This window comes from Phyllobates terribilis, unplaced genomic scaffold (assembly GCF_046119375.1).
Source record: "Phyllobates terribilis strain yellow unplaced genomic scaffold, ASM4611937v1 Scaffold_11__3_contigs__length_659146591, whole genome shotgun sequence".
NCBI classification, from domain to species: Eukaryota; Metazoa; Chordata; class Amphibia; order Anura; family Dendrobatidae; genus Phyllobates; species Phyllobates terribilis.
Window position 1 is genome coordinate 543,699,677 of NW_027362771.1, and position 13,929 is coordinate 543,713,605.

Below are 13,929 nucleotides of genomic sequence, written 5' to 3' on the forward strand. Positions count from 1 at the left end.
GAAGGAGCTCAAGAATAAAGTCCACAGGAGACACCCAAAGAACCTAGATAACTTGGAGAAGATCTGCATGGAGGAGTGGGCCAAGATAACTCCACAGACCTGTGCCGGCCTGATCAGGTCTTATAAAAGACAATTATTAGCTGTAATTGCAAACAAGGGTTATTCCACAAAATATTAAACATAGGGGTTGTATAATAATTGACCCACACTTTTATGTTTAAAATTTATTAAAATTCAACTGAGCAACATAACTTTTTGGTTTGTAAGATTTATGCTTCTGTTCATAAATCCTACTCTCGTTTGCAGTTTGAAGGCTCTAACTTATTTGCATCTTATCAAACCAGCTAAATCTGCAGGGGGTTGAATACTACTTGTAGGCACTGTATATATATATATATATATATATATATATATATATATATATATATATATATATTTCTCTGTGGTATCTGTGCATCATGAATCGTGGTATGTGCTAAAGGGGCCCACTGAGACTCTTTCGCCCGGGGCCCACAAAAACCTGGAGCCGGCCCTGCATATGGTAAATGCTGCAGAGGAAAAAAAATGCCAAAATTGAGTTTTTTGGTTGCCACAACTCTTTAAAGATCTAAAGTATATACCCCAAAATGGTAACAATAAAACGTCAGCGTGCCATTCAAAAAACAAGCCTCACACAGCTTGTGGTAAAAATAAAAATATCATTGGCCTCAATTTTTTACATTTCTGAAATTTTTTCAGCACCTACTGTAAATAAAAAATACTTTGGTATTGCCTTAGCTGAAATAACCTGGAGAATCATATTATTGGGTCATGAGTGTCATAAAAACAACGCCCAATGATGGAATTATTTATTTATTTATTTTCATCATTTCACCCCACTTGAAATTATTTTCATATTTTGCAGTACATTATATATTACAATGAATGGTTGAGCCCCTAAAAAAACAACCCCTGATATGACCACGTTGATGAAAAAATAAAAAGGTTATTTATCTTGGACGAAGCGGAGGAAAAAAATGCTTAAATAAATAAAATTAAACTAAAACTAGTCTGGCCATGAAATGGTTAAAGGGGGTGTAAACCCCCCCCACCCCCCCCAAAAAAAAATAATAAAAAAAAATAATAAAAATAAAATTTATATTGAAATTGTAACACCAAGAAGGAAAAGTTGTGGAATTATGGAAGTCACTATGGATAGACATATTACTGATATGCAACCTGGTGGTACGGCCATTTCTCCAAAGTGTACCAGTAGCCACTTTTCCACACAACAACCTAAGGCCACATGTTGCTTGTGCTACTGTGAGCAGCCTGCGTGACCTAAAGGTGCTACCATGGCCTGCAGCATTTCCGAACATGTTTCCCATTGAACTCATCTGGGACGTCATTGGTAGTCAATTTCAAAGGAAGCTGCCAGCAGCGGATCTTGATGATTTGCCCAAGTGCATTCAGCGTGGCAGAACATTCCTCAGACAACCATTAATAACCTTACTGATAGCAGCCAAGGCTGTAAGTGCGGGGATTTCTGCACTCAATACTGAATAAATCAAGGTGTTTAGAAACTTTAGTTTTTTCATTATTTCTATACCATTAACATGTCTAACGATCCTGTGATTTCCATAATTTCATAACTTGAATCAGAGCCTTGTTGCACGACGACAGTTTGAAAAACTATTCGGGACTTTAAGGAGAGATGAGACTAGTCCTGCTCGGTCCCAGCTTGGTTCTTCTCACACCGCGTTAGTTGATTGACAGGTCTCTCCCTACGTACACCCGAGTGCCCTGTGATTGATCTTCACAGCTCTCAGTGGCTGCATCACCAGCGATCACACCGTCATCGTTTTCCAGTCTAACTTCCATTTTTGGACTTGTTTTCTTCCACTGCAAAGAGAATACATTTGTCAAATAATTGTCAATCAAAAGAATGTTCAAGGGTTTTATAAAGTGATTGCTTGGATATACCATCACTTTTTGATCGGTGGTTGTGTGACGCCTCTACTCAGAAAGCCCGTGTTTTACCCTGGGTCTTGGGGGACTCGGTGTCGGGCCCTGCGTTGAAGAGATGGGATGCAGCCATGGCCTGGGCCCGACCCGTGCTCAGGGCTGTCACATTAGAAAGAGATGGTGTGGGCAATTCCGGGTTGAGTGGCTGATTAACTACTACACCACCTGTGGTGTCTGGTGAAGGGCCACCAGCGCCGCTACAGTCCGCTGAGGCCTGGTGTCATGGCGGCTAAAGTTCTCACTGCTCCCCACAGGCGGAGCAGGGCCTCAGGGCAGGCAAGACAGGATGAAGGGGGGTAGCAGTAGCGCGGGGAGTACGGGCGCCGCGTCGCGTGGTGTGGCGCGTAATGAACAGTCCGGAGGCCATAGGGGTGAACTTCCAAGGCTTTACTCACTCAGAGACGTTAGCGGGAAGGCGACTCCCTGCTCCTCGCGGAGTCCTGTGGCCACCAGGGACGGGGGTCCGACTACCTCCGAGAAAGTCCAGTGTTCGGCAGCGACCCTACACCAGAGTGTTCCTGCACTACAGACTTCACCCTTTCCCGTCTGTGCGTGTGTGGATAGGCCGGGTCTCCCTCTGAGCTCCTCTCAGGTGTAGGGCTCGGGTGGCAATTCCTCTCCATCCGATGCCCGGTGGGATCCTCAGGGCCTAACCAGGCTTTCCCGTCCTGGACGTAGAGTACAAGGTCGGGTGTCGGGGGCCGGTACCCCTCTCGCAGCCGGAATCCCTCTGAATAGATCAGGTAGGCGAGGACAGGTGGCGTGCTCCGCTCCGTCTGCATCCTCCCCAGGACCCATTTGCTAGGGAGCCACACTCTAAAGCTCCCGGGCCTTCTTGATCCTGGTCCTTGGCCGGGTTGAGACATTCCTACGTCTGCAACCTTCCTCTCGTCCTAAAGATCGGGGTACGAGGGCTGTGTCCCATGCCGGTGCAGGCCCACACAGGATCTGCGCTCCCGGAGGGAAGTCACATTACACACAGTATTTTGACAGCACAGTGACAGCCGACAGACCGAAGACCAACCGAAAAAACAAGATCAAAGATGGCATTAGAAATTAGAAGTGTAACTAACTAGTGTTCCTCCACCCTCACCCACTAACAGGTTCCTACCACTTTGTGTTCCCCAGTCTCCCTGTAACCAGGGGAGCAGCACCTAGTGCATGCTAGCTTCCTCTGGTGGAATGTGGTGTTGGATGCAAAAGGCTAGGTCACTACCATCACACCGGCCTTACCTCAGAGGAGGAACACCACACTCCATTAAAGAAGTGCAGCATTCCTGTGGCGGTCGAACCCTCAGGGGCGCCACAGTTGATAAACAATTAATTAAGTACCGTAATAACAATATGCTGTTTCTTAGGGGTCACAGATTGCTCCTGCCAGCAATTCTGCGGCTTCTATTGATGTAATGTTGACAGAGCAGCAGCTTCTTTTCTGCTTTTCTCATTTTCTAATAATTGTGCCAACAGTTGTTGCCTTCTCACCAAACTGCTTGCCTATTGTCCTGTAGCCCATCCCAGCCTTATGCAGGTGTACAATTTTGTCCCTGGTGTCCTTAAGCAGCTCTTTGGTCATGGCCATGGTGGAGAGGTTGGAGTGTGATTGATTAAGTGTGTGGACTAGTGTTTTTTATACAGGTAACGAGTTCAAACAGGTGCAATTAACACAAGTCTGTGAGAGCCAGAATTCTTGCTGGTTTGTAGGTGATCGGATACTTATTTCATGCAATAAAATGCAATTTAATTATGTAAAAATCATACAATGTGATTTTCGGAATTTTTTTTTAAGATTTTCTCACAGGTGAAGTGTACCTACGATAAAAATTACAGACCTCTCCATTCTTTGTAGGTGGGAAACTTGCGAAATCGACAGTGTATCAAATACTTATTTTCCCCACTGTATGTGCAGGGATTCAAACCCATGTGGGCGATCGTAATAGCTGTGCAGGAGAAAAAGCTTTTTCACTGCAAAATTAAGCAACAACGCAGGAAGCAAGTCACAAGACAACAAAGCCCCAGAGCCGCTGCACTTTTTTGGATGCTTTCTGGCCACAATGGCTACTGTTTGTGGGCAAAGCCGTATGGGCATTAACCAGAACTAGCAAATTTATTTCCACTCAGCAGTTAACCCCTTCCTGACATCCGCCATACATATAGCAGCAGGTGCCAGATGTGTTATACAGCTGGCGCCTGACTCTCACAGCAGGAATCGGATCCATCTCCGATCGCGGGCATTCAACCACTTAAAAGCTGCTGTCAGTCTCCAACAGCAGCATTTAAGTGTCGTGATCCCTATAGGAATCCTATCAGGCACCCACTGCCCCTTTGCGACATGACCGGGGGTTACTGATGGGTTATCGTGGCAGCTGGGCGCCTACTGAAGATCCCCATTGTCGTCATTTATGTACAGTCTATAGTACAAGTAATCAAACAATTACAGACTCAAACTAAATAAAAATAAATAAAAAGTAACAGAAAAAATAAACGTTTTAAAAAATATTACATGATTAAAAAATAAAAAACTGATTTGATTCACACCTCAACTTTTCCCGAGACAAAAAATAACGAAATAAAAAAAAATAAACATATTTTGCCTCACTACGTCCATAAAGGACCAACCTTCAAAGCATAAAACTATTGAACCTGTATAGCAAATGTCATAAAGGCAACAGATTTCTTGTTTTTTAATCTCTACACCTTCCCCCAAAAATGCAAGAAAGAGGGATCAAATGATATGTACCCCAAAATGATACCAATAAAAACTACAGCTCGCTACTTAAAAATCCAAGTCTTCACACAACTCAAAAGATGGAAACATAAAAAAGTAAGTTATGGATTTGGAAAAATGGTGACACAATCCAATATTTTTTATGACGTTTAGGATTTTTTTTAAACCTCTAAAACTAAAAGAAAAAAACCGCCATGCATCTTTAGTATGGCCGTAATAGTACTGACCTGGAGAATCTCGCTACCAGGTGATTTTTACCACACAAAGAACACCATAAAAACAAAACCAAAGAAACAAAGGCCGAATTTAATTCACCTAATTTGTTTTTTTTGTTTTTTTACATTTTTTCAGTACGCTATATGATAAAGTGAAGGGCGTCATTCAAAACTACAACTTGTCTCTCCTCAAAAATAAAGGCCTTGAGTGTAAAAAACGAAAATGATCGGCAGCAGGAAGATGTTAAAAACCATGAATACATTGACTGTTGAGTCGGAAAAGTACATTTATAAATCTGCTGGGCTCAGTTCACAAGAAGGCAGAGAATGATTTGTGTCCTCCTGGTCACCGGGTGTGGGATGTTTTCTGGCAGCTGTATCCACTTCACGTAATGCACGAATAACTGGTAACAGAGGGACGGTCTCTTTTTCACTGCACTCTTATGTGGTCACTCAGCTCTTATATGGAGGGCGTCCGTTTCATGGGATTTGCGGAGAGCTTACATGATCAATGAGCTGATTTTAAAGAGGTTGTCCACTACTTTATCATTGATGACCTATCCTTGGAATAGGCCATCAATATCTGATTGGTTGGGATCCGACATGCGGCACCTCCGCTGATCAGCTGTTCTTGGTGTCGGTGTTGCCTTCTCCATCTTCTGCCATTGAGCATTTCTGGCCAGCGTCTTCCACCGCCGGCACTGAGAACAGCTGATCGGCGGGGGTGCCGGGTGTCGGATCCTGACCGATCAGATATGGCTGACCAAGGATAGGTCATCAGTGATAAAGCAGTGGACAACTTCTTTATGATATAAATCTTATAGTAACAGTAATATAATAACTCACCAGCACTGCCAGAAGAATGATGGAAAACAGTATGACCACCGGTATGCTAATCAAACCAAAGTGGTCATGACTTCTGTAACCTCTGGAGTGGGGCTCATCCGTCTTGTCTATAAAATAAAGAGAAGTCATCATTTTCCAATGTATGGAAGTATGTGCAGGACAGGAAATCACATCACAGGGCAATAACTACATACGAGGTGCACCGCCCAGTCACCCAGTCACATATGGAGGCCGTACATGACACTTCCGATAGTTGGTATAATATGTAGTAAGCGCTATAGCCACAAAAACAGGAGTCACAAAGTCCTATTCATTGGGGTTGGTTGTGCGTATGCATGACCACCACTCCATTCACATATATGACTATGTAGCAGCAGTAATGCTCATGCACAAGTTACACTAATTTCCCTTTTTTTTTTTAGTCCGCATGCTCAACTACCGCTCCATTCACTTCTATGGTAGCTGTAGTGAAAATGTGTGACTACTTCTCCATTCACTTCTATGGGTCTATAGTAGTGCCCATGAGCGACCATCGCTCCATTCATTTCAGTAAATCAGAAGCGGGGGATGGCCCCCATATGCAAATCAGGAGGAGTAACCAAAGTCTTGCCACGCCAAGGGTGCACCGAAACCCCGTCATATGCATACAAATGAAAAGTTATTCTTTCAGGCACTGTACCAGTAATAGGTACAGTGCTAGTATGCTTGTTATAGGGGCTAAGTCCCCTACAACACTATATAGTCCATTTAAAATGCATTTTGATGGTGACGGACTCCCTTTAAGGTGCAGTCACAGACTAATAATCTGCAAACAAGCCTTCATAAGAACCCTTGTTGCCAATTATTGACTTTTGCCTGAATAAAAGTGCAGACTAGATTTTGTATAACCCAGGAAAGTGGACACCAATGACCAGAGATATCACAAGCATCACATTCCTACCTGACGGGATTAGGACACATTTGTTAGTGATGTTTCTTGGGAGAATCAGCGTCTCATCACCAGTATGGCCTTCACATTCACCCCATATCTCTTTGGTTATATTCAGGTGCATTATGTGATCACAATGATCATGTTTTCCATTAAGGTCTAGAGAAGAAGCAGAAACAGAAAGTCATGTAATAATAAGTAGTCAAAGCCTGTACAACAAATGGTATAATGGGAAGACCGGTGCCAGGGCACTGCCCTACATATATGGGTCTGCCCCTACAAACTGACCTTGTCGTCACTGATGGATGGGATCGTGTCTGAATGTGTAGGAACACACTACAGTATGTTTGAGGAAGAGAATGGTAATGCCCAGTTGTCAAATTATAAATAAATTTCCAAAAGCAGTAACAGGGGGGACAGCAACACACTTGAAAAGGGAGTTATCTTAAGTAATTTATCCCCTTAACAACATCTGCCACAGCCCATTTCATGTAGTGCAGATGGCAGATGTGTTATGTAACCAGAATACGAGAGTAACTACTGAGATCGAAGCTAGTTCTGTCACCTTTTGGCTCCCCGATGACGTGACTTTTGGGGTGCAAATGGTGTTAATTTTGCAGTGATTTGCCTTGAACATCCATTTGCCTAGCCCTTTTGTCGTGATCCGCTACCTTCTTGGAATTCTGACCTCAGACTTTACCTTTGTCTCACCCCTCTGTCTATGACATACTTTTTGGCTTTTGATCTCAGACCGCTTGACTACCCATCCTTACGGTTTGTCCATGAGTAGTGACTAGCGTCACACCTTTGATATATTTTCTGTATTCAACCACCAATGGAGAGAGTTGACAGTGACCGAGGTAAGAATTACTCCTACCTCTAGATGTCCCTTTAGCGCCTTTTTGCTTATTATAATGTCCTGTTGTAGTTTTCTGATGTGCAAGTGAATCCACAGGATGCTGGAATACAAGAGGTCAGAGACCCCAGCAATGACATGGCCTTCCTGAGAGTTATGGTGGGAATATTTATTGCCTTTAGCACCTGATCTGACATCTTTTCTATCTTTTCCCTTGGAAGGTGGCAATTTTTGTTTATTGAGTCTAAGAAAAGCCCTAAGAAGATTTGGACTCTCAAGAGAACCAATCTTGACTTTTTCAAGTTCAGAAGCCAACCCAGATTCATTAAGGTTGTTCTGACACCTTCTAATTGAGAATTGCAGTGATCAACTGTCTTGCCAGATCAAGAAATCGTCAATATATGGTATTAGAAGGATGTTCTTTTCCCGTAGATGAGCTGTCAAATTCAAGTACCACTTTTGTAAAAATCTGCGGAGCCATTGATAAATTGAACTGAAGGGTCCTGAACTGGAAATGCTTGATCCTCCCATTTATGGCTAGAGCCACTCATAACTTCTGATCTTCTATGTGTATTGGAATGTGTTAATATGATAATATGCATCCTTTAGGTCTAGAATGATCATATAACAGCCCGGAAACAGTAGCTTTATGGTCGATTTTACAGATTCCATCTTTAAAGGATGAGTTTTAAGGAAATTGTTTAGCTTTTTCAGGTCTATGACAATTCTGAAGGAGATGTCTGGTTTTCTTATCAGGAAAAGAAGATAATAGAACCTCTCTCCTTCCTCTTATATTGGAACTTCTATAAGGACTGATTTTTTTTTTACCAGATCCTGGAATTCCGTTTCTAGGGTTAATTCTTCCCCCCCAGACCTCCGAGGGGCCGTTACCACAAAAATCTATGGGGGAACAGCCAAGAACTCAAATCTCAGGCCCAACTCTATCAATTTGAGAATTCACCAGCTCGACGAGATTCTCGTCCAAGGCAGGGAGGAAGAGGGAAAGCCTTCCCCCCACCTGGGGAATGGCGTCACTGGAAAGACTTCATATTCTCCGAGGAGTGATCCCAAAACATGAAACCTCCGTCTTTCCTTTGATGGTCCTTCCCTTTCCCTCAATCTCTCAAAGGTCTTCTATGACCATATCTCCTCCTTCGAAAGGACTTGCTGTGTGAAGGGATAGACCAATTAGGAAGTTGTTTTTACTATCGGTTCACATCAATAGCTGATTTTAGCTCTGCTGCCAAGGATTCCCATGTATTTTTTAGGTAGTTATCTGCCTTTTTATCTAAAGGATATTTAAGTACTGCCATATCTTTAAATGGAAAGGAGGATTTTTTTGATGATTTAGCTACAGCTACATTTTTTTTGGGCACTTTATCCCAGAGGGCTGTCTCCTGCTCCTCAAAGGGATATTTCCCCTTTAATGATGAGGGCAGCAAACTCTTCCATTAAGGTTTCTTACATTTCCTCTTAATAAGGGTCAGTTTTTTTTCATTCACCGGAAAGATTTTTATTTTTTTCTGCTCCAACCCTCCGAACATAATATCTTGCACTGATCTTTGTGCTTTCACCTCTTTTTGGCCTGTGGTTGACCTTACCGCCCTGACTAATCGATCCATATCCTAAACTGGGAAGCAGAGGTGACCCCCCTTCACCCTCATCTATGGAAACGAGGAAGAGGAATCCGAGGACATGCATTCTCCCTCGGATATGTCCATTTTTTTCAGAATCAGATGACAATATGGTTAACATTTTACCCTTCTTACATTCGTCGCTTTTTTGGAGGGCTAAGGACTTAATAGAATTTTTCATTTCTGATCTAACAGCTGCTCTAAGCCCCATAGCAAAATTAGGGGTTTCTTCGCATACAGCTTTCTCTATACAAGCCTGCAGAGTTTTCTCTGCCATGAGCCAGACAATTCCTCTCTGCACAGTACACAGTCTTCATACTTGAGTTTAGCTATGCACCTCTTAGGCCTCTCCGGATTCAGAGGTGGATCACTCGGGTGATCTTCTGTGGAGGCTGTGCTGCGGCTCTGCTGGCTGGACCTACTGACACCTCTGGAACCGTCAGTACGAACCCCGCTGATGCGTTGACATTGCTGCTGCTTTGGTTTCAAGTGCTGCTGGACCTACAGCTGCGTTTTCTGCTCCAACTGATCCATGCCAGAACTGCGGAGGAGTGCCGGAGTAACCACTCTTCCGGCGGTCTTAAACCACAGCTAAATGCGGGACCTGCCTGGACAGCAACTCTCCCCCAATGTCCACCCCCTCCGGACCTCTTCTGGAAGTGCTTCAACACTTCATTGTCAAATTCCCCCTTGCGCGCACTTCATCAGGGCTCACCCTAACAGTGCGCCCCGCGCATGCGCAGACCCGGGACGACGCAGCGGCCGACAGATACGCAGAGATGCTACCTCCGCCTGCACTCCAGCCAAGCCCCCAATGGACCCGCTGTGGCGCTTTCACACCCCGCACACTGGCTCAGCAGACATCATGCTCTCCTAGGCAACCGGGCAGCAAGTGGGTAGGAGTCTTCTTTTCTTTGTTCCGCATCGGACACTCTGTGTTTAAGTTCCCTATCAAGGACAAGAAATCAACTGATGCGGGGGAGAGGTTCCGTCCTTTTTTTCTGTAGGTTTCCTGTCCTTGATGGGCGGGTCACCTCTTTCTCAGGTGGTGCTGTCATGCGTGATAGGAAAATTAAAGAAATACTCTTGGTAGAGCAGTAAAAATTTAAAAAAAGTTGATATTCAAAGGCTAAAGTAATATTATATTCATGCTTTTATCGAATGGAGATTATTCCCTTACCCCTTATTAGAGTGATCGATATACTCTCTCCATTGACTAGATTAGAGACCGTGATGACGCCAGTATAATTGTATGGAATAGTCAGTGTCCGGTTATCAGTGCTCTGCCAGCGTTGGTTCGGCATATCTCTTCCATCCACCGTCCAGTTGAATGCCCCCGGGACTTCAACACAGCGCACAGTGAAGGATATGGTCCTTTCTGTGTCATTACGGTATAGTTCCAGGATCAAGACTGGATCTATAGGGGGGGAAAGTTTCTCATTAGATTTTCGTTATGTTCACATAATGAACATATTGTACTGGCATATCTCTATATCCCACAATGCTATGCCCATCTAGAAAATGCCATAATAGGCATTACCACCGAAAAAGCCATTAGGACCTTTACAAAGCACCTTCCTCCCTCTGTATTAAAATTAATCTACCGGAAAATTCAGTTTTCTACTTGCGGTAAGATGAGGATTGCACTTTGCTTGTGATATACCCCCACATTTGTATCAAGACCAGGCCTTGAAATCCATAGAGTGGGCCTTTAAAAATCAACTGAGGCTCAGACCTAGCCCCAAAACTAAATCAATTTATACCCCAGAATGGTCCCCCAAAAATCAAATCGGACCAAGACCGTCCCTCAAAATTCATTTAGACCACAGACTGGGCCTTAAAATCGATTCAGACCCCAGACCAGGCCCCTAAAAATCAATTAAGGCCTCAGCTCATCCCACACCCTCCAAAAAAAAAGAAAAGAAAAAAAAGAGTTTGAACCCAAGACTGGGCCCAGAAAATGTATTCAGACTGCAGGCCAAGTACCATAGTCAACTCAGACTCCAGACTGGGCCCCTAATGATCAAATTAAGATTTACCATAAATGTCTAAGATGTGGATTCCACCTCTGGAACACGCACCTTTCTTCAGAACGGGAGTACCCTTGATCCCATGTTTTGACTAGTACTGCAGATGCAATGAGAGGAGAGGTGGCCGCGCCGGTGTAGGTCTGTCCATTGCTAGATATTGCTGAGCAAGGGCCACCTCTCCTCTCATTATTCAAAATGGGGGATCAGTGGGCCCCCCTGTTCTGGAGATAAGTGTGAGTCCTAGAGGTGGAACCTACATCTATTAGACATTTTGGGCATATTCTGAGCCATATGTTCCGCTTCGGAGAGTAAAAGCAGTTTCCCTATACTAACCAGAGAGAAGAGACTTGTCACAGTGATCTGTTAATTCTCACTTACCCAGAATCCGAATTTCCACCCCCGGCAAGTTCTCTTTTTTCCCATTTCCGTTAGTACGTTCCAGTCTATAATATCCGGCATCACTCCTGATCACATTGCATAGGGTGATGGTTCCGGTGGTTTTATTGATGATTATCCTGCCCTCAAACCTGTCTGGTATCTGGGGGCTAGAATTACAGGGGCTGAGGATTGTAACATCATCTATGTGGATCTTATATACTTTGTTCAGTTCACAGGGACCAAAATTAAATGTCACATTTGAGGACAGCGCTTTATACTCGATTCCTTGGCTTCTGGACAAAATGAAGCAGATAAAAATGAGAAGCACTGCAAAATACAAAACAAATAGATATATTACCAAATGAAGAAAAATCACCAAACTCAGGGTATATGACAAAATTACTGAACTATTACTAGCATTGAGCCTATCCCTGTCTACAAGACAATCTAACACTGGACTTGCACTATTTAGGTTGCGGCTACACGTCAATTTTGGCTGCAACAAAAGACCGATAGGTGCCGCGGCTACTTCACAGTGCATTACAGGTGAATGGGGTCGCACTGCAACAGGAGAATGATGGAACAAGAGAATGAACAAATACAACGAGACAAGATTGACCAAAGTCAAAAGAGACCGAAATCAAGAATGACCGAAGTCAAGATTGACCGAGCACAAAAGTGACCGAAGTCGAGAATGACCGAAGTCAAGGTTGGCCCGAAGTCAAGGTTGGCCTGAAGTCAAGGTTGGCCCGAAGTCAAGATTGGCTGAAGTCAATTCAAGATTGCTACATACCTGTGAATACAAGCTGCATCCTGTAGTCTGCTCCACTCCTCTCCTCTATGTAAATTTGGATATTACTGCCCTCAGTGCATGGCTGCAGCTGGTTTTATTCACAAAAAATGCCCTCCCACTGGTGATGTCATTGCAGGAAGGAAGTAGTAACTTATCCAAAGACAATGTTTCAATACAACTGGTATAAACTTGTCTCTTCTGAGAGGAAGAGAATTTGTACTCTAGTTCTACCTCTTGGAAGTAGCAAGTCTTCTACTTCTTCTTCAACTCTTTTACAATCCTTCCTACATGACTTACAATAAAAATCTAAACTAGACATAATTTTTATTGTGTTTTCATTAGTGCGAAACAATAGGTCTGATCTCTCTAGGTGAGAGGTCTCTGACATGATCTGTAAGTTATCCTCTGGATAGGTGATAACTTGTTTTCACCGCACAACCCATGGAAAGGTTCAATGCATCATCGATTCTCCCATGCATCTATAATGTGACAACTTGCCATACAGTCCTAATTCTATGCCTCCTATTGTTCTGCGTCTACAGCTCCTATGCAGACCGGTATTATAAACTCTCTTGCGCATGCGCGCTGGGGATATACAGAAATTTCTACTTTTTGTCTATCAGACATGTGCGACTGTATCTTGCGCATGCTCAATAATGCAGCATGCATGGTGTGGTTATGCCATGCACATATATGTTGCTGGAATCGGGATGAAGCACATCCAAAAGGTGAAACACTCATCAGTTACTAATCTACAGCTGATTACCTATTATATATGTGGACCCTCCTATGGTCTCTCTATCTTCCCTTGATGACGCTGCTGCTAGCTAGGGCTGCTTTCCCTCTAATCTAGATGTGGTCATTTTTATAGTGAGAGTCTGGTCTCGTTGCTCATAACTATTGAGTATATTATATGTGAAATGTACCTCCATATAACCATCTCACCTTATAACCTTGTTATCTGGTAGCCAGTGTTTCCTTTATGCCTATATACTTCAGATTTATGTGTATTCATTTGGTAGGTACGCTAATAAAATATTTACTGTTTTTAGCCATTTAACTCCTTTGTTCTTTATGGTTATATAAATTGTGGAGTGGGTGACGGGTCTTTATCGATATTATTCTGATTTATATATGGCCTTTTAATTCTTTACCAACATACTAGTTACTAGAAGCGATACGTGTGGGTTTCATACCTATGACATTATAACTATGCTCTTTTTATGCCTTTTTTGATACTCTCCCAGCTGTTTGGATATCACTATTGTTTATTTTATATTTTCTTTGATACTCATTTCACTTTTCAATGGTTTGACTGATCACTGTACTTAAAAGAGGTTAGAAAAATGTCTGCTTTATGTAAATCAAACAGCGCCATCTATGTCCATGGTCTGTGTCTGGTACTGCAGCTCGGCCCTTTTCTCACACTTCTGGTTATTACAGTCATATACAAATGTCTGTACTTCTGGTCATCCTCCTACAAGCCAGCAGTGGGCAGTATTGCTCCTCTCAGTAACACA

At 43.2% G+C, this 13,929-nt stretch overlaps 1 protein-coding gene across 1 annotated transcript; it reads right to left on the bottom strand.

Annotated features, from left to right (window-relative positions):
• Positions 1 to 1,096: 1,096 nt before the first annotated feature.
• Positions 1,097 to 12,614, bottom strand: LOC141165310 (uncharacterized). The gene is made up of 6 exons (XM_073650909.1): positions 12,410 to 12,614; positions 11,617 to 11,943; positions 10,389 to 10,625; positions 6,731 to 6,877; positions 5,791 to 5,897; positions 1,097 to 1,881 (listed from the first exon to the last, which is right to left on the bottom strand). Exons 1-6 carry the CDS (start codon positions 12,426 to 12,428, stop codon positions 1,741 to 1,743), a joined length of 978 nt encoding a protein of 325 aa, XP_073507010.1. The 5' UTR covers positions 12,429 to 12,614; the 3' UTR covers positions 1,097 to 1,740.
• Positions 12,615 to 13,929: the final 1,315 nt, after the last annotated feature.